Genomic DNA, 26,110 nt, shown 5'->3' with positions numbered 1-26,110 from the left:
CGTTTTGGTCGATGGGGTTGTCTTTATCTATTTCTCTCCAGTCAATCTATTATGTTTTTTTTTTCTGTTTTGGCCTTGACTGTCCCCTTGGTCCTTTATGGATTACACTGTGCTATTAGTGGCAAAAGTACACCAGTAGTCATTCAACAATTTTAGCATCAATTCCTATAAACTGGTGTTTTAATATGACATGTGCCATTTTTCTGCAAGAATACTGCTTGCGAAACTAGTTTCGCCTTGGAGCAAAGGCGGAAAGATAAACAAGTCTGCATAGCCAAAACACTTGCATAGCCAAAACACTGGCAATTGCTGCCTCCTTCCAAATCTTTTAAAGTCACGGAGCAATATTTTAAGGATTATGCTGCTGCCTCTGAGGAGGGAATGTCGGCGGCGTTAAAAAAAAAAAAAAGCTAATGCAAATTAGAGAAAAATAATTTTCTTTCAGCGATATGCAATGTATTAGTCACTTGTTATCATGCTTAGAGGCAGACCTCATTTGCGCGTCTGCCAACTCGTTCACATCTGCTCAGAGCTGTTCAGGGCATTTTAACCTTGGCGGTGTCGTGTCGTAGTCCCACGGATCAAGAACGAGTAATTAAAGCTCTAAGCAGCAGCAAAAAATTCATAGCCGCCCATCTGCATCGCAGTTGATTCGCTGCTTTGTTTCGGTGCGGAGCGCCGGGATGGGAAGGCCGGGCCTGCACGTTGCCTCCTCTACACCGGGGCACCGCCGCCACCGGCAACTTTATGTCCTTTTTATTTCCTTTCTCTTCCTTTTTTTTTTTTTTTTTTTTTTTTTTTCTTTTTTTTTTTTTTAATTTTTTTTTTTTTTTTTCCGGGTTTTTTCTTTTTTTTTTTTTTTTTTTTTTTTTTTGCCCCCGGCGCCTTCCGCACGCGGAGTCGGGCAGTGTTTGGCGCTGGCTGTGCCCACCCTGGACTGGCCTTTCCTCTGAAGGTGTGGAGAAGGTGCTGGATGTGAGGTCGGGACACGTTTAGTCGAGGTGCTCGTCATGCAGCTTTCGTAACTGAGGGCTCGCCAGCGCTTTCCAGAAGTGCTCGGGAAAGCGTTTCCCATTAAGGAGAAACGTTAGCGCCATAAACCCGACATAAACTTTGGGGCGAGGCTAATTTTTATGCATTGTTTAGCAGAAACCAGGCTGTTTATTTGTTTGTTGGTGGGAGGAGGAGGAGGGAATTTAAAAAAAAAAAGGAAAACCCCCCAACTTCCCAAGCACTTTTTCTTGCATGTAGCCGCCGAAAGGTCCCCGGCCCTGGCCCTGGCGTGGCTGTGCAGACAAAGCCCTGCGGGAAGCGAGAGGCTTCCATGCTGGCCGCGCTAGGTAAGACGAGAGACGGAGGCACCTAAGTTGAATATCTGCCTGTTGTGCGCGGCCATTTGCTGCATGAGGCGCGGAGCCGCCGTCCCCCGGCGGGGCTGCGGGGCTGGGGAGCGGAGTGGGGCGGTGGGGGGAGCGGAGGGAGCCGCTCCCCATCCATCAGCCCCGCGAAGCTGTTGCTCCGTAAATGAGGGAACCACAGGCCCTGTCAGCCGCAGTTATGCAAAATGAAGTCGTCCGTGATCAATATCTCCCAACGTCCCCGACGGATGTGTGGGGGGGCCGCCCCCGCCCAGCGTGCCGCGGCGGCTCCGCGCCGGGGAGCGGTGTGTGCCGGGGTGGCCGGAGGGAAACCAAGGGCGTACGGCCCATTAATCACTCCACCCCCCGGGGGTGCGGCGGGGGCTGGGGGAAGGAAACGGGGGCCGTGCTCCGGTATTTCTGCAAGGATAACGTTGCGGAAGTGAGCGCAGGCGGTCGCCCAACTCTCGCAGGAGCGCTGGGACTTTTGGATTCAATGTGGGGGGGTTCCCCCCACCCTGCCTCCTAAGTTTCCCGAGCTATTGGGGGCAGGGGAGTGCTCGCCGGAGCCCGGCTCACAGCGAGCCCGTGGCGCTGCGCTCTCCCAGCCTCCCGCGGACGAACAATGGGGGACGAGTGGGGGGAAGGGGCTGGCTCGGTGGTATTTTTCCTTTTTTCCCCTTCCCCCCCCCCCCCTTTTTTTTTTCTTTTCTATCCCCATCCTGGAAAGCAAAAGCCATAGGGAATAAAGACAACAATGAAGGGTTCCCGGGATGCCGATTACGCGGCGGGTTAATGGGCTGGTGGGGCGCAGGCCTGCGCTTTTCCTTCCCTGCGCCGGGAATGCGGCCTTAAATTACCTGAAATGCACAATTCTGCCTGGCTCGCGGTGCGTGGGTGTGTGTGCTTGCGTGTGTGTGTGTCCCTCTCTCCCACTGCTGCCGCTGCTCCGCCTGCGCAGCCCGGGCTCGGCTGCTGCCTGTTGTCTCTGGCAGCGGCAGCGGAAACCTCGCTGCCGTGCGCGCGCGCGGTGTGTGTCTGTGTGTGTGTGTCTGTGAGTGTGTGTGTCTGTGTGTCTGTGTGTGTGTGTCTGTGAGTGTGTGTGTCTGTGTGTCTGTGTGTGTGTGTCTGTGAGTGTGTGTGTCTGTGTGTCTGTGTGTGTGTGTCTGTGAGTGTGTGTGTCTGTGTGTCTGTGTGTGTGTGTCTGTGAGTGTGTGTGTCTGTGTGTCTGTGTGTGTGTGTCTGTGAGTGTGTGTGTCTGTGTGTCTGTGTGTGTGTGTCTGTGAGTGTGTGTGTCTGTGTGTCTGTGTGTGTGTGTCTGTGAGTGTGTGTGTCTGTGTGTCTGTGTGTGTGTGTCTGTGAGTGTGTGTGTCTGTGTGTCTGTGTGTGTGTGTCTGTGAGTGTGTGTGTCTGTGTGTCTGTGTGTGTGAGTGTGTGTTTGAGTGTGTGTGTCTGTGTCTGTGTGTGTCTGTGTGTGTGTGAGTGTGAGTGTGTGTGTGTGAGTGTGTGTCTGTGTGTGTGTGAGTGTGAGTGTGTGTGTGTGAGTGTGTGTCTGTGTGTGTGTGAGTGTGAGTGTGTGTGTGTGAGTGTGTGTCTGTGTGTGTGTGAGTGTGAGTGTGTGTGTGTGAGTGTGTGTCTGTGTGTGTGTGTCTAAAATGGCGCGGCCGGCCTGGGTCGGGAGATGCCGCGGCGGGTGGGCGACGGAAGGGAGCCCGGGCTCTCTCCGTGGGCCCCCGTCTGCGCGGGGGCCCGGGGGTTCCTGCGGCTGAGCCGGTTTGTGGCTCCCTCCTCCGCCACCGCCTCCTCCAGTAGCCTTGTTTCCCGGCACTGCCGGAGCGGCGGCAGGATTCCCCCTGCTCCCCCGGAGCGCACGTCCCGCCCGGCCACCGCGGCGTGTGCCAGGGGGACAGAGGCATCGTCCGCGCTGGGGGAGGGACGGGGGGCCCCGCGGGTGGGCGCCGTAGCGGCGGTGCGGGGCTGCCTGTCGGTGTTTGCCGCGAATCTCTGGGAAATCCTTCATGCGGTGATGCCTCAAAGTTGGGTACCAGCCGCCTCACCTCCCCCCGCTGTGTGTGTGGGAGCCTTTGCAGCTTCTCTGCCGCACCCCCGCGGGTTTAACCGGGGGGAGCTGGGGGACAGCGTGACTGCCCCCGGCATACGAATGTCCCGTAACTCCAGGTATGGGCATCGCGGTGTGCGGAGGCAGCCTGGGCCGCCCGAGGCAGCTTTGGCCTCGAGGAGCCTGTGCCTGGGTGTCCGGGTGTTCCCCCGGGGCTCCGCGGCAGGCAGTGCCGTGTGGGCTCCAGGGGAAGGCAGCCAGGGTTATTTGAAGGATCGCCAGCCATTTTAACTTTCCCTCATTGGCCTCCTCCCCCTCCCCCTTCCCCAGTTCCTAGGCTTATCATTAATTGAAAACTTTTTTTCCTCCCCCCTTTGGGCCGCCGCCGGCAGCTGAGAGCGATGCAATGATTCGCCTCGCAGCATATGGGAAAGGGGAACGCGCCGCTGCCGCTCCGGCGCAGCGCCTGTCTGTGCAGGGTCCAAGGCGTGACAGGCGGCGGGGGGGGCGCGGGGCCGCCGCTCCCTCGGGCCGCCTGTGCCGGGGGCGCCGACCCCGCCGAGCCCCGCGGCACTGGAGGTGTCTCCGTGGGGCCGGAGCCGGGCGCGGAGCGGGGGCGGCGGTGCCCGGGGCGGGGAGGATGCCCCGCTGGTGCGGGGCGTTGGCGATGGCTCGGCAGCCCCGGGTGCCCCCGGTCGGCTCCGCCGCGTCGTGTTTACACGGCAGAAAGTCCCGGTCGCTGTTCGACACGTGACGGTGTGGGAGCCGCGGGAGGGGGGGAACACGGGAACGATGGGGGGTGGCTGCGGCAAGAGCCTTAAAATAGTCGCCGACCCCCTCGTGCTGTGCCTGCACGCTGCCTAAACCGAGATGCACTACTGTCGTGCGTGGCTCTATATGTATTTTAAATCGGTTTAGCGATCTCGCTGGCGCATTGTGCCTAGCTTTATGGTTAAATGAAATGCCACACGTCCCGGGTAAAGGTCAAACTTCTTCTCTAATCCGCGGATCCGTGCGGCGGCTACTTAGTCTGCAGCTTCCTCCTCTGGTTTACAAAACGTGTCACTAGCGGTGATGTCGTGTGGAGATTGCATAAAAACCCCCCACAGTATATTTTATTTTTTTATACATATACACATATATATAAAAAGCGCAGCCAAGCCTATTCTTTTAACACTTGTCTAATATTAGATCGCTGGCTGCTGCCAGAGCTTTATACGGCGCATTGTAAACGGTGCAGCAATACGGCGTCTCTGAAGTCTCCTTTCTAGCCATAGCACAGGTTCCTATAAGTCGTAAATATGTAAGTCGGAGGTGCAAGATAAACGAGGTACCTAAACACATTCATAAGCATCAGCCCGTATTTAAGCTTATAAATACCGTGCGAGCGCTGCCCTTTAAATCAAGCTCCAGATGAACGGGGCTGAGGGCTAATCGGAGTAGATCGCTACGAGCCCCCGGACTGCTTTTCACTTCTTAGGGATTTTCACAAATCTAGAAATGATCCTTCCAGTGGCCTGGAACCGGGAGGCGACGGGGTGCGGGGGGAAAGGGGGCCCGGGGGGGCGATGTGGGGGAGGGATCAGAGGCCGGTAATTTATTGCATCGCTTTTAATATCCGAAAGGCTGGGTTGTTTGCCGAAGCTCCCGGCGCTCCGTCGGTGCCATCGGCTCTCGCAGAGGGCTTTTTTTCAAACCCCGCGTAGCCCTCCCCGCTGGCTGCCGCTGCGCTGCCGCTGCTGCTGCCGGCTCCGTGGCTTGTGCAGTGGAAACTGGCAGGCTGCCAGGCGGAGCTCGGAGGTGGAAAAGAGTAAAGGCGCCAAAAGGGAACTCGTGCGCCGCTGCAATTCTCCTCCCGAGCCGCTTCCTGGCTCGCTGCAGCCGCCGGCCCCGCCGGGCTTCCTCCGGGCGCCCCCCCACCCCCTCCGCTCCTCCACGCCCCTCGCTGAGACTTTCACCTCGCAAACCCGCCGGCGGGCACCCCGGGGTCATGGGGGTGGAGAGGGAGGGGGAAGAGCAGGCTGCCCCGTCCCGGGTGGCGCTGCCATCGCCTCCTCTTTCCCCCGGAGGCACGGAGAAGTGGAGTCTTCCTCTTCCTCCTTCCCCCCCCTCCCCGCGGGCATCGGGTTTTTCTCGTTTCCACGCCAGCAGCGTGTTAACAAAACTTTGCTGCTGCTGGCGTCAATGGCTGCCAAAAGTCTGTTGACGTTGCGAGGGAGACCCAAACGTTTCCCTTTTTAATCAGCCGCTCGAGCAGTGCGGTGTGTGCCTGTGCCTGCCTCTGCGGCGCGGGGCCGGCGGGGCGCGGGCAGCGCGGGAGGTGGCTGGGTGTTCCCGGCACGGCACGGCACGGCACGGCTCGGCTCGGCTCGGCACGCCGGGGCCCCGCTGGGCAGCACGCCGGGAGGCAGGTTAGTGCTTGCAGGCGCTTTTCACAACTGGTTTCACACGGCGGCATCGCTGCGGAACCGCGTGTGCGTTGCGCGTCTCACTCTCTTCCACCCATTCTGCGGCCCCGCCAGCCCCCCCCAGCCCGCGCCTCCCTCCCTCTCTTCCTCCCTTCCTCCCTCCCTCCTCCGTGCATCACCGTCTATATTTAGCCGCAAATGGCTTTATCGGCCAGACACCTCCCGGAGGAAATGCCGTGCGCGCTCCGGCTGCCGAGCCCCGCTCCGCGCCCCGCCGCGCAGCGCAGCGGGGGCGGCCGGGGGGGCTGCGGCGCCCCGGGGCGCGCTGACGGTGGCCCGGTGGGTGACAGGAGGAGGGAGGGGGAGACGTGTCCTCGGTTTCCTCCGTGCGCTGGGGCGCTCAGCCCGCCGTCGGGGTTGCATAACGGGAGCGGCTGCGCCCACCCCCGCGGAAGCTGGGTATATAAATAGGTGCGGAGCCCCCCACGCCCCCTCCACTGTCCCCCCCGTCCCCGCAGCGCAGAGCGCTTGTGGCGCTGCCGGCGTTTGGCCGAGCCTCTGTGAGCCGGTATCCCCGACAGGCAGCTGCTTGTGGGGAGGGAGAGAAGGGGGGGAGGCACAGGGTGTGCGAAGAGTTAAAAGTCTGCTGCTTGTTGCAATGAAATTATGGCTGGCAGTGGCGCCGCTGCTCGTTCAGCAGACCTCCACTTTTAAACAGTTCACAAGAAGTTCATCAGGGCGGCGATGATTATAGCTGCACACACGCGCGCACCCGGCGCGCACAGCGACGAGGGGTGGCTTTGGGGAAGGGGCTGGCAGCCCTGGGGGGCGAGGGCTCTGACCTGCCTGGTGGCCCTGGGACATCCCACCACGTCCCTGCGACCGGGCGGGTGTTGCCCTTGCTCGGGTGGTGGTGGTTGTGGGACATGGGGCCTCCAGATTACCCGCTGTTGGCTGGGGAAGCTCTCACTCCCCCCATGCAACTTCAGCATTTCACTATCTGCACGTGTCAGGGGATTGATGGGCTCTAGTTCAGGCACCTCGCCTTATCTTAATGATACATTTCCAGCGCAGGCAGCCCCTCTGAGGAGCCGCGGCCCCAAAGGGAAGCGGGGCACGGAGAGCGGGACTGTGCCGTCGAGGCTGAGCCGGTGTCTGTCCCTTACAGATGAGGCAGCGCACGGGGTGGCTGCTAACCTTACGTAAAACCCTAAATCACTCTCTCCATGCTGCTGCTGCCTCTATTGAAAACATTACGAGCGGCGCATCTGGAAACCAGTAAATCTGTCCAGAAAACGTCTTTCCAGTGAAATAACTCCTTTTGAATGATAGCGCGGTAACTAACCTCCGTGGATTTTTGTTTCCTCGCGGCGATTTGTGCGGACTTCATTAGGAAAAGCTAACCGTTGTGGAGAAAGGAGGGTCAACGCGCTGTTTCATTAATATACATTTGTTCCAGACGTGGAGTTTTGCACAAAAGGCCTCTCTGAGGGGAGAAAAAAGTGTTGGGGAACAAGGCTTTCCTGCCGTTTCAGTTCTTAAACCTCTCTGAACGTGTGTGAAGTATTGTGTTAAAGGCCCAATCTGGGCTTCTTCCCTATTAAATGCCAAAGTGATCATTTGCATATTTTGTAGCCTGACAAAGGAAATGAGTTTGCTGGGGAAGCATGGATGCTTTGGGAGACGTTAGGCATTAAACTCCCAGTGGTCAATCGCCCGTTACTGGCTTGTGTGTGTGTAAAAGGAGTATCATGCCTCCTGCTTAAAGGCTTCTATTTTTGTGAGAGAGGAAGAGCTGAGGGATATCCTGTGCATTAAAGGCTCCCCCTACTTATTAACCCAGCATTTAGCAGCAGGATGCAGGCTGAAGCTCAGTCAAAAGAAACGACTCAACCTCCGAAGAGCAATTAAAATCTTGCACTGGAATAAATCATGCGCCGCGATAATCCTGTTAATAAAACGCAGCTTGTCCTGACACTTCGCTCATGCAGCAAACTAGAATTTAATGCCAGCAGAGGTGGCATTAGGCAAGGTAGAGGGGAGGAAAAGCCTTTCCCTCTCTGCCACTGGACGTGAAAACGTGGTTACCTTTCACCTGCCTCTCTGGCTGCACACAGCGCCGATCCTCTTGGACTGCTAATACTTCTCCAGTGAGCCCGCTAATGATTTCTTTCCCTGGAGTGAGCAGGCATCATTGAATTACTGAAAGCACTCGCAGCAGCAGCAGCAGCAGCAGCAGCAGCAGCAGCAGCACAGCAGCTCCAGTGCAGAAGTCACCAGGGCTCCTCGCTTAATCAAATCAAGGGGTGGGGAGCTCGCCAACCCACTTACTATTTTTAACCCCTTTCTCCAAGTTAGTCGTGTGCAGACGCTAAAAGGGAAGGTTTTATTTAGATGTCTTCTGCTTCTGTAGCAGTGTCTCTTCAGTTTTAAGTCCTCGTGTAAAAGCCTTATCAGCAATCAGCGTAGCTAATACACGCGGTATGTGGTTGTTCTTGCTATGCTCTCCTGCTCCCGTGTGTTCATAATGCTTTTGTGAGCGCCTGTGGGCTGTTTGGATGTCCCCCCACACTCACGGGGTCTCCCTCCTTGGTTCAGTCTTATGTGAGATGAAGATTTGGGGACTGGTGTGGACTTGGCCAGCTGAGTCATTTCTTGTGGAAATGAAATGCTGTGGAGAAACTTTTATTTGTCGATAGTCTGGAATGATTCTTAATTTTCTAGATGTGCGCTGGGGAAAAGATCCATCTCCTCTGACCTATAAATGCCCTCAATTTGCTCCTTTATTGCCGGGTATCTCCCTTAGCGGTTAACGTAGGCAGCTCACTCCCCGCACCAATCCTGCATTCATTATTAATTACCCGGAGGGAGGCTGGCTGCTCCGCTGTGATGTTTGCACTTCCTCCTAGACAAATCTCCTCAACTTTTCTTTTTTTTCCTTTTTTTCCTTCTTTTCTTTTTCTTAATAGAATATATAATCGTGAAGAAAAGCGTTGATTTTTAAGAAGACGTCATGCTTTCTGCAACTCCCCTGTATGGCAACGTTCATAGCTGGATGAGCAATGAAAGGGTCCGCATGTGTGGAATTAATGAAGACAGGTAAATATTTAAGCTTCTGGCAAGTTAAACCACACTGCAATTCTGCGGAGTGAGGTCTCGGAGTTTGCTCGCTTCCCTAATACTGGAGCAGAAAGCTGCCACCTTGAATTGAGATCAGCCCAGCTTGGAGGGAGGGCAAAGGGAGAGAGTCGAGACGTGCCTGAGAGCAGTAGAGCAGATGCTGATTTACTATGGAACAGGCAACCTGGGTCAGCGAAGTGGGGATGCACCCAAAGCAGCCTTTGAATGTTCTTTTACAATTAATTTATTATTTTGCATTCGTGAAGGGGAATTAAACCAAATAACACACCTTTTCTTGGGGTGGTTCTCTGCAGCAGAGGGGCTCCTGCCTGCAATTTGGTGTTCCCTGCCTTTGGACCAACAGCTTGTCATGTGAAATAGAATCAGTAGTGTCTGTTTCCCACAAGTGAATTTCTCCTCCCCCCACCTTTTTTCCTGCTGAATATAATTCAATTGATGATCAAAATGACAGTGTTCGATGGGATGACATAGGCACTGGCAGGTGTCCCCTTCCCTTAAATCCCAGCTCTTTAAGAAGCAAAATGATGCTGGACAGAAGCTGCAGATGCGCCTCCAGTTCTCTGTGCCAGATTTGTGTGGTTTTAGTGCTTTTCTCATTCTCTGTTCTCAATGTTGTGTGAAAAGCCTCCAAAAAGCTGGTGGAAGTTTTTGGTCTTTGCAGGGAATACTATTTGCAAACATCAGCTGAAGGAAAACAGCCAAGCATCTCACTTTGCTTTCTCACCCTCCCTCCCCACTTTCCTTCCAGTTGCTCAGGGATAATAACTGTATGTGCTACTTGCAGGGAAGGTGAATCTTTTAAAAACAAATGGATTAAAATCACATTTCTGCTTTATGGTGATGATATGCCTTTAAGCACTTCGATTGAAAGGAGTTCTTTTGGGTAATGCTGAAACTTTCCTTCTGCTGCATGTCAGTGATTTTTATCCCTGGGATTTGAAATTTGGCACTAAGGTATATTCTTTATTGGTGATTTCTGTGATAACAAGTCCCAGAGCTGCAACACTGGTATGGCACAGATGTGCAGCTCCCTCTTAAGCATGGAAGAGCTGATGTTCATATGATATTAGCGTGTGTGTTTTAATTTTATCCTCAGCAGTGTTTATGGATGGTATATGAGCAGCGTATGTTTAAAATGGGATATTCTCCTCCTGGAAAAAGGGAAGGGCAAGGAGCAAAAGAGAAGACCTTGACAAAAACTGCTTGCTTTGAAAGAGGCTGCTCTGAGATGTACTTGGTGTGTTCTTGTTGTCAAAATCCTTTATGCTTATTTTCAAATGGTCCTTGCTTTTCAAAGTAGTCAGCATGTATGGGTACAGAGAAGGATAAATATGTTATCTCATGGGGCTTCTCTAGGGGAATCAAAATATGGAGGTGATATGGTATTGAACTGATCCGAGAGGCACAGGATGTTTTCAGATAGTAAGCTTCTGTTTTTCAATAGGAAAATTCCCGTTAACGATGGTGATGCACCGAAAAGCAGACTGGAGTTGAGGGAGGAAAATCACCTGAATCACAGTGTGGTAAGAAGTTACAAGCTTCATGCTGCAGATGAATTTGTGCCTGTCCTCCCCACCGTGACTCCTGTCCCTGGCTGTTATTGCATGATCCATTTGGAGAAATGGTTAAAACACTTTCCTGTTGCAGCTCTAGTGGGCTTGGGCACATTCAGGTTGTTTCTGTGAAACAGTGAAGTTGGGGCTTTGTTTATTTATCTTGTTAATCTCTTGATGCTTTGTGATATGTGTTGTTGCATGACTTCAGATTCTTAGTTTTGCTGTTACGAATAATGCAGAATACCAGCATGTGTGACAAAAATAGCTCATGTAATCCTTAAGAGCATCAATGTTCCAGCAAAGTTGGTGGGGTTTTACTTTCTTTGAGTCCACATGGGGAGCAGCAGTGGGAAGGAAATTTGATGGCAGACCTTTCTTCATGTTGCATCCTCAGATGCCTTGCCCCATGAATCATGTGGCCGTGATGAGCCCCTGAGCAGAGCTGCGGTGGAGGCAGAGGTCCTGGAGGAGGATGAGGATGAGGAGGAGAGGCACTCAATCCTTCTCTTTCTGGTCTCCATGCCACAGCCCACGTCCTCTTGCTCTGGGAGGGCTGGGATTGAAGAGCCAGTTGCACAGGAGCAGTGCCTCTGAGCATTGTCTCTGGGCCACTCCTGGCTGCTTGAGTCCTCACACCTTTGTTCCTGGCTGTGTTTGAATTTTGGATTTGGAGAGATTGGTGTTGATGTTTGTGGTGTTATACATATTACTCTGTAGGTTCCTGTTCTCCCATTTTCCAGTGTAATCGGCCTCTGTACGTTTTCACAACAAACAGCATGTTTTCATTGTTACCGTTTCTCATCCAAAATGCTGATCTATCTGTAGCTTGAATGGTAGTTGTGTTAGTGAGATGTGAGAGTAACATGCTTCTTGTTCTGTAAAGGTGGATGCAACTACAGCACATCGCATCGACAGTCTTGCAGCTCTGAGTATGGACAGGTCTGGGCTCATGCGAGAAGGACTCAGAGTGCCCAGTAGCATTGTCTATTCCAGCTTGTGTGGACTTGGCTCAGAAAAATCGCGGGATGCTACGGGTTCGATAGCCAGCCTGGGATTTACTCCTGAAAGAAATCCAGAGATACAGTTTAAGTCTAATCCCCCCGAAGCGGTGGAAAGCGCAGCTGTCTCTGGAAAAGCCCCGAACGGCTTCAGTGCTATATACAAAACACCACCTGGAATACAAAAAAACTCTGTCCCAACAGGGGAGACACTGGGTTTGGACCGAGCTGCAGGTGACAGGCAGAGTCCCCTTGGTGTCAATGGTGCTAGTTACCTAAGGCTCCCCTGGGTAAACCCCTACATGGAGGGTGCAACGCCCACCATATACCCTTTCCTTGACTCACCAAATAAGTATTCGTTGAACATGTACAAGGCATTGCTACCTCAGCAGTCCACCTACAGCTTACCGCAGCACCTGGCTTACTCGCCCGTATGTACGAACGGTGAACGTTTTTTGTACCTGCCTCCCTCCCACTACGTTGCCCCTCACATCCCTTCGTCGCTGGCGTCGCCCATGAGGCTCTCGACTGCTTCAGCTTCTCCAGCAATCCCACCTTTGGTGCACTGTCCGGATAAGAGCTTGTCGTGGAAGATGGGTGTGAGCCCGGGCACCCCGGTCGACACGCACGCCTACCCTCACATCCAGAGCAGCAAGCAGCCCCGGGTCCCCACCGCCAAGCCGGCCCCTGCCAACTTGCCAGGAGATCCCGCGCTCCTGCTGCCTCACTCGCCCCGGCCATCTCCCCGCCTCCCCCTGCCTGCCCAGGTCGGGGATGCCTATGCTGATTTCCACAAACATTTCCCCAGGATCACCACGTCTCCCTCCTCTGCTGTTACGCTCCCAAAACCCTACGTGAACATCGGCAGTGAATTTCCACCTGCTCGCCTCTCCAATGGGAAGCTTCCCAAGGGCAGTGATGCTGGGGAGGCACCCCTGCCATCTGCCCCCCATGCACGGAAAGCTGGCCACGACCGGAAGGACAGCAGGTCTCCCCCACTCCTGGAAAAGCAGACCCCAACCAAAGATGTCACCGACAAACCACTGGACTTGTCGGCGAAAGTGGTTGATGCGGAAACCGCTGGCAAGTCAGATCACAGTAAGAAAATTATGCCAACGGTGCTGGTGCATGGAAGGGCAGGAGGGGGGACACACTTACCAGGCGGTGACATCGTTCAGAAAGAAACCATTTCTCCCGGGAACAGCTGCCCCATCTACAGGCCCGAAATTATCAGCACGGCGCCATCCTCCTGGATCGTTCCTGGTCCCAGCCCCAGTGAGGAGGCTGGGAAGAATGTCCAGCTGAAAAACAAGGCACTGGACTGGGTTATGCCACAGCCGCGGAGTTCCTCCTGCCCCAGGATGGGTGGCACGGAAGCAGTGGTTGGCAGTGTGTCGGGGACGGTGGCAGCAGGGGGGCGGCCGGCGTCAGCGTCACCAGCTCCCAATGCCAACGTGGATTGCGCCAAGACGGCCCGGAGCTCTGCGGAGAGCACCGCCTCAGTCATACAGCACGTCGGGCAGCCCGTCGCCACCCCTGCGAAACACAGCAGTAAGGTGGCCAAGTCCTGTGGTCAGGAAGCCAACTTCAAGGCGACCGAGACTGCCCTGGCCTCCAGCCCCATCTTCCTGCCGCCCAACGAGGCGTTTCGCTCCCCGCCTCTGCCCTACCCCAGGAGCTACCTCCCATATCCAGTGCCGGAGGGGATCGCCATCAGCCCTCTCACCCTCCATGGAAAAGGACATGTCTACCCCCACCCTGTCTTGCTGCCCAACGGCAGCCTCTACCCCACCCACTTGGCTCCCAAACCTGGCCTCCCTTACAGCCTGCCAGCCGGGAGAGGGGAGTTCATGACCTACCAGGATGCGCTGGGAGTGGGGATGGTGCACCCCATGCTGTTGCAACATTCAACTCTGGAGATCAATAAGGAGGAGAAGACAGAACGGAGGTCACGGTCTCACGAGAGGGTTCGCTACGAGGACCCGGCTCTGCGGGGCCGATTGCCAGAGCTCGTGGAGAGCAGTGGGAAGATGCATTTCGAAATGCCCGGTGACAAGGGCGTGAAATTGCACCAGAACTCTGGCCATAGTAAAAACTCTGCGAAAAGCGACAAACACCTTTTCCCGGATCTTCTGCGAGATGAGCAAGAAGCTAAGAGCGAAGCAAATGTAACGAAAGCCAGCTTTGCTACAGAAAGCAGTAATCAGACTAATGACCCTACAAAGCACAAGGTAGAGCAGGCGTCTCAGCACAGAGATTTTATTGTAATGAGAGAGGAGTTTGGAAGAAATAATGATGTTCACGAAACCTATAATTTCAAGCAAGCCCAGAGTTCATCAGTGTTCGGCTTAAGGAAAGAAGATTTATCTGTGAGCCAGCCTAAAGAGAGAGTGGCGGTCCAGCCATCTCCTGTTTTCTTGGAAAGCGCGCACGAGGGCGACGCTCCGGCTCTGGCTTTTGGCAAGGTGCAGGAGGACGCGAAGCCGTTCTGCATGGGGACGGCGCCGCCGAGCATCGATGCCGGCCAGACCTACACCAAAGACGGAGCCGACGACGCGGAGTCTGCTGATGGCAAAATACTGAAACCCAAGCCGTCTAAATTGGCCAAGAGGATCGCAAACTCCGCCGGTTATGTAGGTGACCGATTCAAGTGTGTGACGACTGAACTGTACGCCGACTCCAGCCAGCTGAGCCGCGAGCAGCGGGCGCTGCAGGTGAGTCCGCGCGGTCCAACAACCGCCGCGCTGCTTGTCGTTATTTCTCTGTTGCAAGTCACAGTTGAGTTTTTAAAGTTGAAAGAAGAGACACAGGTGGGGAGACCAGAAATTTTTTTTGTTGGGGCGTACTCGCCATAAATGGTTTTAAATAGCAAAGTAAGTTTATTGGTGAGAGTGAGGCGATGTAAAGAACAGTATGTGTGGCTTGTAGGAATGTATGGGCTAGCCAGCTTTAAAGGGCTTTTGCTAAGATCTGATACAAATGTTGTTAATGCACGTTAATGCAATGTTTGTGCAGTTTCGAGGGGAGTCGGACAGGCATGCATGTTACCCTGGCGCTGGCTGTAATTTCTGAGCTGGCCTGCAGTGCCAGCCAGCACAGCCTACCCAGAAGTTTTGATTAGTATGCCAAACGTGCCGTTGGATGCTGAGGAGTTGCAGTCATGCATTAGTGGGTCTCAGGCAACGCTGGTTCCAAGTGAGCGCCTAGGGAAGAGTAGGAGTGGTATTGAGGTTGATGCTAAGGGATGATAGACAGATATTGTGTAGGAATATTCTTAGGGTGTTTTACTTTTAATGAAGGGATGAGTTAAGCCAAATTGTTTTGCATTGTTAAGAAAAGAATTGGTTTATGCTTATAAAAATGGATGAAATTATCTAAATGATCCATTGAGTGCCCATTTTAATTACATAGATGGAAGGATTACAAGAGGACAGTATTTTATGTCTACCTGCTGCTTACTGTGAGGTCAGTTCTTCAAATTTTTATTACTAGACTCTTACATAAACCTTTGAGTTAAATTTCATTTCCAAATACACAAAGGGAAGTTTGTGGGCCATGGTCGTCTTTTATTCATTGTACGGTTTTGTGTTGTTGTTTTTTTTTTTCTTTTTAATTTTCATTTATTTTTGTTTCTTTTTGTTTTTGTCTCTTTTTACCTCCAAAATGGAATGTTTTTGTTTTATATATAATATACATTCATATATAATCTTTTATATATATATACTTATATATGAAAGAATTGTGTGGCTATTTGCTTATAAGATGCTAGAACACTGTTTTAAAAGTCAGGTGTGTTAAAATCCTACCCTTAGCTGTTTATCTGAAACCCTGGTTTTGAGTCAATTTTTCTTTGGAAATGCTTTCATATAAGGTAAGGTTAATGAAGTAGTTTTTATTGCAAGACTTTTTTTTTATATCAATTCTCTTTCTAGCGTGCAATGATGCGCTTCTCAGAGTTGGAGATGAAAGAGAGAGAAGGCCAAACAGCTACCAAAGACTCAGAGGTCTGCAGATTCAGCCAGGCAGATTGGGAAAACTTGAAAGGAAACAGTGAAAAGAAGCCAAAGTCTGTTGCTCTGGAAGATGCCATTGCTGACCAAAATGACAATGACAGATGTAAGCGAATTTAGATGGCTTTCTGAAGCGTGTATGTGTCTCTTTGCCATGGCAGCTTGCAGCAAAGCAAGCAAACCTTCGTGTTCTCGCTGTGTTGCTGGTGAAAGTCACTGACCTCATCCTCTGCAGGTGCTGAGTTGCCACTGCTGGTACCCTCTGTGCTTGTTTTGGGGCTTACAAGTTTCTTGTTGCCATTGCACCTGCTTTTCAGGAGATGGTTGACTGTCTGTCACTGAGTTAGTGCCTTAGAGAGATCCTCCTTTTAACTGATGGGGTACTCCTCAGCCAGTGAAAGCAAAGGTCCAAGGTTCTATTTTTACATGGGGGAAGACAGGAAAGCAAGAAGGAAAGCAAGAAAGAGTTCAGCTTCCTGAGGCTGCAGCAGCACTGAGATATGCCAGTATTGCAGCCTTCAGAGCAAGGATGGAGAACAGAAGAGTGAAAGGAAGTGGGGAAGGATGTGATCTGCCAGGCTTATCCATAAAAGCTGGCAGTAACAACTCCAGATGATAGGAAGTTACTTTTCCTGGTGACTTCTGCTGTGGTGGCTGGGCGGTTTGTGAGGCACAGGTTCTTGCAGGCAGAGTCTGTGAAACTCCCTGTGGGGCTGTCTGTTCCCTCTAGGCTGTTACAGGGTGTCAGAGGACTATGGAAAATGCAACGTCCTAAAAGAAAGATAAAAATTAAAAAATTGGTATTAGGGGATTTTAACTATATGCAAGAAAGATCACTTCTCTTTTGTTTGCACTCTTGGTAAGCATATGGCTTCTGTCAGTTTCCACCTTTTTATTTGTTTGTTTTGTTTTACCTAGGTGTTTAAGGAATAGATCAGTTCCTTCTGTTGCTACTTTGTTTTGAACAACTCAGAAAAAAGATCTGTGCTGAAAGCATTGCAAAACAAGGGAAATTGTACTGCAGACTGCACTGTGTGTGTGTGTTTGGCTGGGTAACTCAGTGGTTAAGTGTACTCTTTGGTAGGTGGAGGTTCATGAGTAGGGCTAGTAGAAAATTTCATTCAGGCAATTTAATAACTTTGAATTATTGTTCTGGTCTTTGGTTAATGCTTTTGGCAGACAGCATGCCGGTCAATCGTACTTGCTTGGTTACTCACCTAAATTCAAGTTACTGTGGCACTGCTGTCACTGAAATGTCAGCCTCAACAAAAACTGGCAGGGCAGAATAGCAAGGGAAAGTTTTAATTGTGGAAGTGGAGAGGGTAGCAGGGTGGGGAGAGGCAGGCTGAGCCTCTGGAAGCTGGGCAGCCTTTTCCTTCTCCAAGCTGTATCGAGGTGGCTGTGGGGAGGAAGGCACAGCCTTTGCACTCCCTGTGCTAAAGCTGGGAGCTGGGCAGGCTGCTGCCCTGGCTGTCCCCTTTGCAGCCTTCCCTGCTCCTCAGGGATGCCCTGGTGTTGTCCTCTGTTAAATTCCACCCTGGGTGTGCAGAAGAGCAGCAGCAGTCTTGGTGGCTGGTTCTGGCTGCAAAGAGAGTTCAGCAGAGTGGGGATGATGGGCTCTGGAGTTGAGAGGGGGGCACAGGGGATTAACAGAGGGAGGGAAGGCAAGCTTGCTCGGGAACATGGGGCTGCTTCTGGGGGGCTGTGGTGGGGATGAGTTGTTAGAGCATAATTTTATGCTGAAACCCCTCCCCCCATCCTTGCAAAAGGCTGATGATATGATTTGTCTGTAAATTCACCATTTAGTGAGATCTCTGGCACTTGAATCTGCTGGCTAAAATTTGTTTGAGACTGTTAAATAACTGTTGGAAGCAGGGAAAGTGTGTTCAGTCTTATGTTAGTTCATTCCTCTCCTCCGCTAATTAGCTCTGACTTAACAGGCTATTTCAGACTTTGGCCAAATGTCTAAACTCCTAAAAGCACGGATCTGTTCTGCTGAGGGAGCTCCTTTTTTTTTTTGTACGCCCGCCTGGGCAGCAGCAAATACTTACCAGTACAGATTCAGGTCTCAGTAAAAGTTTTTTATCGTGGTGGTTCACCTCCTGCCCCTCGGGATAGCAGCTGATAAATCAGGAAACCAAGTTTCACACCTCTTGAATGCCTCTACTGTGGTGGCTTGGTCTCCCTGTTGGGGCTTGAGCCACCAGCAGCCTTAATGCATCTCTCACTGAGCGACTGGCAAAGGGGCGATGAGCTCTGCCTTCTCTTCCCCTTCGGTGGGAGCCAGGGCTGCTGATCTTTGCCTTCCCTTTGCCTTCCCTTTGCCTTCAGTTTCTGACCACGCTGTTGGCGTGTTTGGCTTTAAAGCTCCTGAACGGGAATGAGCTGATGGTGTGCAGCCTCTTGTGTTTCCTTTCTGCCTCCTGCGAGCGATCTTGCTGCTTGAAAAGTTGTTTCCCCGTGTTTCATGTTTGTCTGGCGCTAGCTTGGAAAGGAAACAGCCGTGCCTTTACCTGTGTGAGGAGGGAATTTGGGAGTGAAACCGGCAGGCTGTTCTGCCTGCACTGCCAGCACTTCACCTGCCTGATGTCGGCGGGGAAGAAGGAAACTGCATCCAGAACTGTGATTGTGGCAGGGAGCCAGCTCCCAGGGCTCCCCTGCTGCCGGCTCGGCCGTGCTTGGCACGGAGCACCAGCGCCGATCGGGCCCTGGCAGCTGCCTGCCCCCTTGGCTCCTCTAAACCTGCCAGTGCAACAAAAGGCTAAATAACACCGGCAGGTGATGCTTACAGAGGCATTTGATGGGATGGAAACTGCTTTTTTTTTTTCAGCTTGTCCTGGGACTTGCTGTTTTTCCTAGCTGTGCTGCACACGTATAGATTCCTTTGGAAGCACACAATATCCCATTCCTTAAACTTTTCCTCTGACTTGGCAGTGCGTGGTTTTCTGTACTGGGAGTCTTTTTAAGTTTGAGCATCAAGCCTCCTGGAGAAGGGTAAAAGAGAGGTGGGCTTTTGTTTAGTTTAGCATTTTGTTTTGCCTTTTTTTTTTTTTTTAAGGCCCAATTTAAGGCAGGTAGCCATGTTAGCTAATTAATGAGCAATTAAAGCCGATCAGTAAATTAGAAGTGCTTCAGTTCTCCCATCTCATCTAGATTTTGCTGGGCATCTGAGACCGGGCATCTGAGAGCAGCCGCAAAGCTGCTTTGTTGCCAAGGTGACTTGTAAATGTTGCTGAGGCAATGCTGCTCCAGTGCATTTTCATAGCACAAACATGATAAATTATGGGATGCATATGTCATGAGTCATAGGATTGTTCAGAGATCAAGTGATTTAAGCTATTGGCACGGACACACGCATCAATACGGGCATGTGATGATTGCATGTCGGTTCATAACAAAGCTCTTCCAGAGGGTCTGAAAATCATACCCGAGTGTGAAAGATTGAATGAATTCTACAAACTGAATTTCTTGATTGGGGAGCATGACTTCACCTGTTTGTTTAATTTTTTAGGATGGAAGACACTGCCTGTTTAAGCTTTAGCTGGGCAAAATTACACCAATGTATTAGAAGCCTGATCTTAAGGCATGAGGTCATAAGGAAGAAGTTAAAGCAGTTGGTATGTGTGAAGGTAAATGTGCAAAACATTGCACAATTGATCTTAGCATTGTAGTGAGGTGCCAGTGTCCCTTTGCATGGTGATGCCCTGTTTTCTTTTTTCTTACTGGGCTGTGTGTACACTGGAACAAATGAAAGATGGAGGCAGTAAACATGTCCTTTGCCCTGGTCAGTTATTACCTTCCTGCCACAGGACATAGTGGAAGAAAAAAAAAAAAGTGCACTGAGAGTGGTGGTTGCTTGTTTGTGCAGTATGGTAGGCTTGGGCTGAATGAAACAAATGCAGAAAGCTCACAAGAAGAGGTACTTGGAGGGAAAAGTGAAATCAGCTGGGTTCCCTCTGCCCCATGGGATACTCAGAGCTGAATTCTGAGGGTATCTTAGGGAATTTCTTACTGTTGTTGTGATCTCCTTGCTGAATACTGGGTTTTAGCTTTTGGATAGTCATTACTGTTCTTGGATGAATAAAGGGTGCCTTGCATATAAGTGAGCGCAATGAGAGGTTGCTCCAGGGAAGAGGAAAGGCTGTTTTTAGCTGCCATGTTATTTGAACAAAAGAATCTACAGCTTAAACACTAAGATGTGTTTCCTTGTTTGCATCGAATGGGAGGGTCTGGTCTTGTTGACAGCAACAGGAAGATGGAAAAACGAAAGAAAGTTTTTTGGGTAGCGTGTTTGTGCGTGTCTGTAACTGCTTCTTGTGAGATTGTAACCCATGCCCTAAGAAGATATTGCTTCAGACAGAAACCAGCTGTGAAGAAGCATCTTCTTAATTCTTCCTTTCTTCTAGATTGGTGGGACAGTGAGAAATGGTTTGAATTGTTGGTGGTGGTTGTCACAGCTGGTGTGAGACTGGCAAATACTGGAGGCTTGAGGAAGGAACACATTTAAGAGTTTAATCTCCTTACTCATAGAGGTGTGTTGCTATGAGAACTCAGCATTTATCCTGTGTTTCTGGCTACCTCGCCACTGTTTGAATAATGATGAAATGAGAACTCCCAAGTATTTTGTTGTTGTTTTCTTCCTCAGGCAGAGAAAAGGATGTTGTAGATACATGGCACGGGAGGGGGGTGGTGGGAACAAAAGCAAATAAATTCTCCTCATCCTTGTTGGGCACGCACATTATGCTTATGTTGCTGTGCTTCTTGTTGACATTTGTATCTTAATTTGGGGAGACATTGCGTCTGATCCCGGTTGCTTGCGAAACAGTTTGAGGACGGAGCGGAATCCGGTGGTAAAATATTAATAGAGCCTGCTCTCCGTGAGGCAGCCGCAGCTGTGCCAGGGGGAGAAAACCTCTGGGCTTGCGACGTGTCCGTGCAGGCTGCGAGGAGAGCCTGGCAGCCTGTGTCCCCAGCAGCGAGTGACCTTTGTTCCTTGGCACTGAAAATCCGGCTGCGGGAGCGCGCAGGCAAGGACACGTCCCGCGGCTCCCGGCTGCGCTCCCGCCTCGGTGCAGGCTGATTACACAACCGGGATTAGCGTGCGGAGATGCCGCTTCCCTAATGGTCTTAGTGCAGCCAGCGGGACGGATCGCACCGCCGCGTGTGCAGCGGGCGGTCCTTGAGAGGGATAGAGGGATTTCTGCCTCGGCAGCTGTGGAGATGGAGCTCCGCTCCCCCGAGGATCCCTCTGGGATGTCACAGGAGATGTAGCTCTGGTCCCCCGAGGGTCCCTCTGGGATGTCACCGGAGATGTAGCTCCGGTCCCCCGAGGATCCCTCTGGGATGTCACCGGGCAGCAGAGGCCAAGGTGTCACGGAGCTGCTGGCAGCCAGAGCTTTTTGGATGAACCGCAGTAGGTGTGTGCTGCTCTTCCCAGCGCGTGGAGCCCCGGAGGAAGGCTGGCAGTGACAAGCTGTTAGCGAGGTCTCTCCCCTCTTTATTTTCCAGCACAGTCTGAGCGAGCGGCGCTCGACATCCCCGTGCCAAGTCCTCTTGCAGATAGAGAAGGAATTAATCTGCAGCAGGTTGCTTTCGGTGGTGGCAGGCTGGAATTAGCTCGCTGTTTCCTGCAAGCCGTAAAGATTAAGACCATCACCCCCCTGCCCCCCCTACAGCCTGCTACTTCCTTTGACCCTGCAAGAGCTTCTCTGGGAATTGGTCAGGATGTGCCTGCCTTTTCTCAGGCCAGACAGTGTTAGGAGCAGGGTAGCTATCCCAGTGCAGTGACTCTCAGCAGGAACCATGGCGTGTAGCTGTTGGTGCTGCTGGAGATGAGAAGGCTCTGAGGCAGCAGGGGTGTGGCTGAGAGTGCCCTTACCTGATCTCTTCAAGGAAACTGACCACAGAAGTATAATGTTTCCTTACAAAAGGAGAAAAATAGCAGATTGCATTAAAAATGTAAAATGAAATCCGATAGACGCGTTTATTTCTATTGTGATACTTAAAACGTGGCTGGGCCAGCTGCTTTTGTGCTGTGTGAAAGAGGACTGCTGGTGCTTTTGGTGTGGTTATGGGGTACAGCTGTGGGGCGGTGTCCTCGTGCCAGATGTGCAAGCGCAGGGTGCTGCCAGATTCATTCTGACCCGGGGGGACTCTGCAATTCAGAGGCACGGCCCTAGTAAGCTGAGATACCTGTTCTCTGGAACATCTCAGCGCTGTTGGCTGGAAGAAGTGTGACAAAGTGCATTTTAAAGTCTTGGAAGGAGCATGTGTTGGCCAGACGGCCTTGTGGAGAGAGAGGAGCATCGCTGAGCAGCGGAACAGCCCGCGCCTCCCGCTCGCCTGCAGAAAATCAGCTTTTGTTTTGATTTTTCTTGGCCGATATCTTGTGCTGTTTTACAAGCAGCCCTGCAGGCAGCTTCCCAAGCAGTGTAAAAATTATGCTGGGGTGTCTTCTGGTGCCGACAAACATTTCCAGAGCCCTTGGTGCTACTTGGAGCCATTTCCAGATTGTGGTGAAGAGAAAACTCATCAGGGAAGTTTCCCCTCGCCGCCCCCCCAGCCTTCCATTGCTGACAGCAGGTATTTCGAGGATGGTCACGAAACCAGGAGGGGTTGGCAGAGCTGTAGGAAGGTGATGTCAAGATAAAGTGGGATAGAGTTGGCCTGCCTCCAGATGCTGCCAGTGGTGGGTCTTGGAGGGCACAGGAAGGGAAAAGGGGTTGCAGGGGAGCAGTGTCAGCCCTGATGAGGGGGAAGAGAAGTTGAAGGCCAGGCTGGACAAGGGCAACCTGTAAAAATCTGGGTAAAAGGGAGAGAGGATCCGCAGGAGGGAAGGGCAGCAGAGCTGTCAGGAGTCCAGGTAGGAAAGTAACAAATGTGTTTGCAGGAAGGGAAGTGGGAGAAGGAGGGAGGACAAGAAGGAGGAAGGGGAAAAGGGACAGTGAGCCATGGGGAAGTAGGATGGAACATACAGTTTGCCAAACAGTGGCAGAGGTGTGGAGTGTTGGTCAGCCAGAGGGCTGAAACATGCGAGAACCCCAACTTGTTTGTGAGAATTGTAAATAGGAGCTGATTATCTGTGTTGAAGTCTGTACTGCATCTCTGCCTAACCTTGCCTTTGCTAGTTTGGTTAAACCCAAGAAAATAACGTTATTCAAGATGGTGATTAAGTGTAATTTTAAATCAAGCATCCATTTAAAATTGCATAGGCTGTCTCTGAATTTGGGCAAACAGTATTGGAGGGAAGCTGGAGTTAGTGTGGGCGAGGCAGCCTGGGTGTTTTTGTGGCTAATTTGTCAGACTAGTTTCTAGTAAGCTTTTCAGAGCTCACCCTCTTGCTATTGCTGGAAATACTCCTTGAAAAAAAAGTGAGGTCTGTTTTAAAAGGAGGTGACAGAGATCATGTGAGGTACAGTGACTGGTTGGTTACTTGAAGTGAGGAAGCCTTTTTATAACCTTGGATTCAAGTAGTGCTTTTTTGCAAAATATCACAGTTATTCTTAGTGGTATTTCTGTGTCCATGTGTGCGTGTTCTGTATCCCATTTATATCTCCAGAAGAAGGATGAATGCTTTTAACTCAGACTCTGCAATTTGTTGGGAGAAGTTAGTGAAAGATTAGGAATTAAAGGAGGACTAATACTTGGTTGTCATCAGAAGGTATTTTTGAACTGGATTGTTACTTGCCACAGTTTAGGGGGGTGAGGTTGCTTTCTGAAAAGGGTTTGTGCTTTCAGTATCTAATGATGTTTCTTTATTTAAAAAAGCATATTGTGATGTTTCTATGGATACAAGTATAGTGAATATTGTGCTTCTTAAATTAATGTAAAAACAACACAGAGTAATGTGTGTTTGGGAGTTTTGTGCTTAGCTGTTGAGAAAACTGCTGCCTTGGGCTGGGCAGAGGAGACTTGTTCCCAAGTACAATTTTGTGTTTATTTGCATGCCTCATGAGCCGTAATTCATGATGGAGGTGACATTGAAGAGATCAGAGAGCAAAGCCTTCTCACAATGAATTGTGTGGTATTTATTAGGTCTTGTGGTGTTTGTTTGTTTTTTATTCTTAGGTAACTTTAATAGTACAGAAAACAACCGAGGTCACTTTCTTGAAACTCCAGAGGAGAAAGATCTCTCAAATGAGAAATGTTATTTAGAGAGACATTCTGTATATGAAAAGGCAGAAGACCAGCCAACAGAAGATTTTGGCCAACATTCATGTCCACGTCTGGACAGGAAACGTAAACACTCTGGTGAGAGAGTGCAAAATGATGGCAGCCAAAATGAAAGCTTTGTGGATGAACTGCAGGATGAAGTTATATCAAAAGCAAAAAAGAAAAAGAACTCCAAAGGTAAGCCAGCATTTTGCTTTGGTTTCTCTCAAGGAATGTCTTGTGAAAGGAACGTCCCTTTGGCTTAATGTGTTTCCATTTTTGAACTTGCTAGTTACTAATGTGAGCACTGTCATTTCACTTTAAATTATATATATGTATATATATGTATGTATATATATGTGTATATATATATGTATATATAAAAAAACTTGGTATGTAAGGATAAAGCACTAGTCATTGGCCACTGTAGCCACAGCAGTGCAAGTTACTGTAGTGCATGTAACCCGTAATGAGCAAAGCTTTAAAATGCATAGTGTGGTGGTAAAGCTGAGACTATATGCCCCGAAAGTGAAATGTAGCTTTTGTTTTAAGTTGAGGGGGCTTTTTGATTAATTTTTAGTTATTTTTCCATTAGATGACTGGCCTGAGAGGGAAATGACAAACAATTCCTCTAACCACTTAGAAGAGCCCAATTGTAATGAGGTGACCAACCTGAAGGTGTGCATTGAATTAACAGGGCTCCATCCCAAAAAGCAGCGTCACCTGCAGCATCTTAGGGAACTATGGGAGCAGCAGGTGTCACCAGAGAGATCCCCGTCCGGCAAGTTGGGCCGGCAAAGCAGGAAAGATTTAGCTGAGGCTGTTCAGCCAGAGGCCACTGCAAAGGTCAAAGACTTCACAGAAGAAAGGCACACCAAGAAAAGGTCAGAGGCCAAAAGCAATAGAAGTTGGTCTGAAGAGTCCCTCAAAACAAGTGACAATGAACAAGGTATGCAGAGACTACTAGGGAAACCAGCTGGCTTTAGCATTTACAGTGACGCATGCTGCCACCGATGTGAAGGAATTGTTGAGAGTTCTTTTTCTTCTTTCTTTTTTTTTTTTTTTTAAACTCTATATATATTTCTGTAGATGTCCATTTTTATAAGGACTGACACCTCCTCTTTAAGGATTGCACTGTAGCTGATATTTGTCAGACAAGAAAACCTGTTTGTGTATGTGTGTGTAACTATGTGTTTGTGTGTGTGTGCGTGTGTGTTTTGGCTTTAAATATTTCCATAGATGATGTGAAGATGAAGTTTATCTCTAGAGGAGAGCTGGGGAGGGCATAAAATGCAGGCATGCTTTTGGGTGAGAGAGGGAACAAATGGGCTGCTAGTTGGTGTGAGGGTGTTTAACCACACGTAGGGTTTGAGGGGCTGTGAGCTTCTAAAACAGTCAGCACAGCTGTAGCAGCTCCTGATCTCGGGAACCCAACGCCTCCAGCACCCTCAGCTCTGCTGCCTTCCCCTGCCTTTCCCAGGCCATATGCTCAGGAGCAAAGCTCATCCTCCTCCTGACAAGGATGCTTTGCTGGTTTGTCCTGAGCACATCCTGTAAACCCCTTGCACCCCACTTCCCGGCCCCTTGGCAGAGGTCTTCCAGCAGCTCTCTCCTAAGGGCTTGCCTCCTCAAAGCATATCAGATTTCCTTGACTTGTTTTTGGCTTCTTCTTTACCTCTCACTCCACTTCCTCCTTTCCCCATCCTCCCTCCCATTTCTGTTGATTCCTTATCCTGGGGGAATGCCTGTGGATGCAATCTGCCAAATTTTCGTTGGGATGGACGGGTCACTCTCCTGTCTTCACTGTCCTCAGCTCCTGGGCACATTTTCTGCTCTGATGCTTTTCTCCTTCCCTGCAACATTTTGCTGCTGTAGCTTGGCTGGAGAGCTGATGGGGAATGGAATCCCACAGTGTACAGGGCAAATCCCCTTCTCTTTTCTTTCTCTTTTCCTGCCCCTACCTCTCCAAGTGCTCTGCTTGTTTTTGAGGAAAGACTGTTTCAGGGAGCGGGAGCTGCGTGTATGGCATTTGGGCTCCTTCCTCCTTCACAAACCTGGGAGCTTCATTGACTGGAAGACATCCACATTGCAGCTGGCCTAACCTATAGTTCAGCTGAGATCCCCTTGAAAGAGAGAAGCATGAGGAAAGTGGATCCTCTTGTCCCATACCACAGAAAGGACCAAGTCCAGATCATCCTGTGCCAGTGAAGATTTTCCTTGGTAGTGTCTCTGAAACAGACACAGGCAGAAGTATCAGCTTCCCTTTGGTCCTAAAGCTCCTCATCTGTCCTTCTCCTTGGCAGGATTATCTGAGGGCAGAAACCCCCAAACTCTGATGCTTACTGATGGGGAAGGATCCATCCAAAAGGATTTTTGCCATAGGAGAACAAAACTTAGTTTAAGAAACCAAGGAGAAAAAGGAGCTTTGA

General features: G+C 50.8%; 1 protein-coding gene across 9 annotated transcripts in view; it reads left to right on the top strand.

The window, feature by feature from the left end:
• BCOR (BCL6 corepressor) overlaps positions 1-26,110 on the top strand; it is a 59,754-nt gene that overhangs the window by 10,835 nt on the left and 22,809 nt on the right. For 4 of the 9 annotated variants that reach the window (XM_041399786.1, XM_041399785.1, XM_041399784.1 and 1 more), the window contains 7 exons: positions 8,795-8,924; positions 10,411-10,489; positions 11,406-14,234; positions 14,932-14,985; positions 15,453-15,636; positions 23,598-23,879; positions 24,277-24,630. In XM_041399786.1, the coding sequence (XP_041255720.1) occupies positions 8,839-8,924; positions 10,411-10,489; positions 11,406-14,234; positions 14,932-14,985; positions 15,453-15,636; positions 23,598-23,879; positions 24,277-24,630 (3,868 nt within the window). In that variant the 5' untranslated portion in view covers positions 8,795-8,838. Of the gene's footprint in view, positions 1-5,795; positions 5,829-8,794; positions 8,925-10,410; positions 10,490-11,405; positions 14,235-14,931; positions 14,986-15,452; positions 15,637-23,597; positions 23,880-24,276; positions 24,631-26,110 lie in introns of those variants that run through there. The other 5 variants (XM_041399788.1, XM_041399790.1, XM_041399789.1 and 2 more) reach the window with 5 other exon arrangements.

Source organism: Onychostruthus taczanowskii, unplaced genomic scaffold (assembly GCF_017590055.1).
Source record: "Onychostruthus taczanowskii isolate IOZ18803 unplaced genomic scaffold, ASM1759005v1 scaffold17, whole genome shotgun sequence".
Classification (NCBI taxonomy): domain Eukaryota; kingdom Metazoa; phylum Chordata; class Aves; order Passeriformes; family Passeridae; genus Onychostruthus; species Onychostruthus taczanowskii.
The sequence above is the reverse complement of the archived record's forward strand: the minus strand, read 5'-3'. Positions and strand labels throughout refer to the sequence as shown.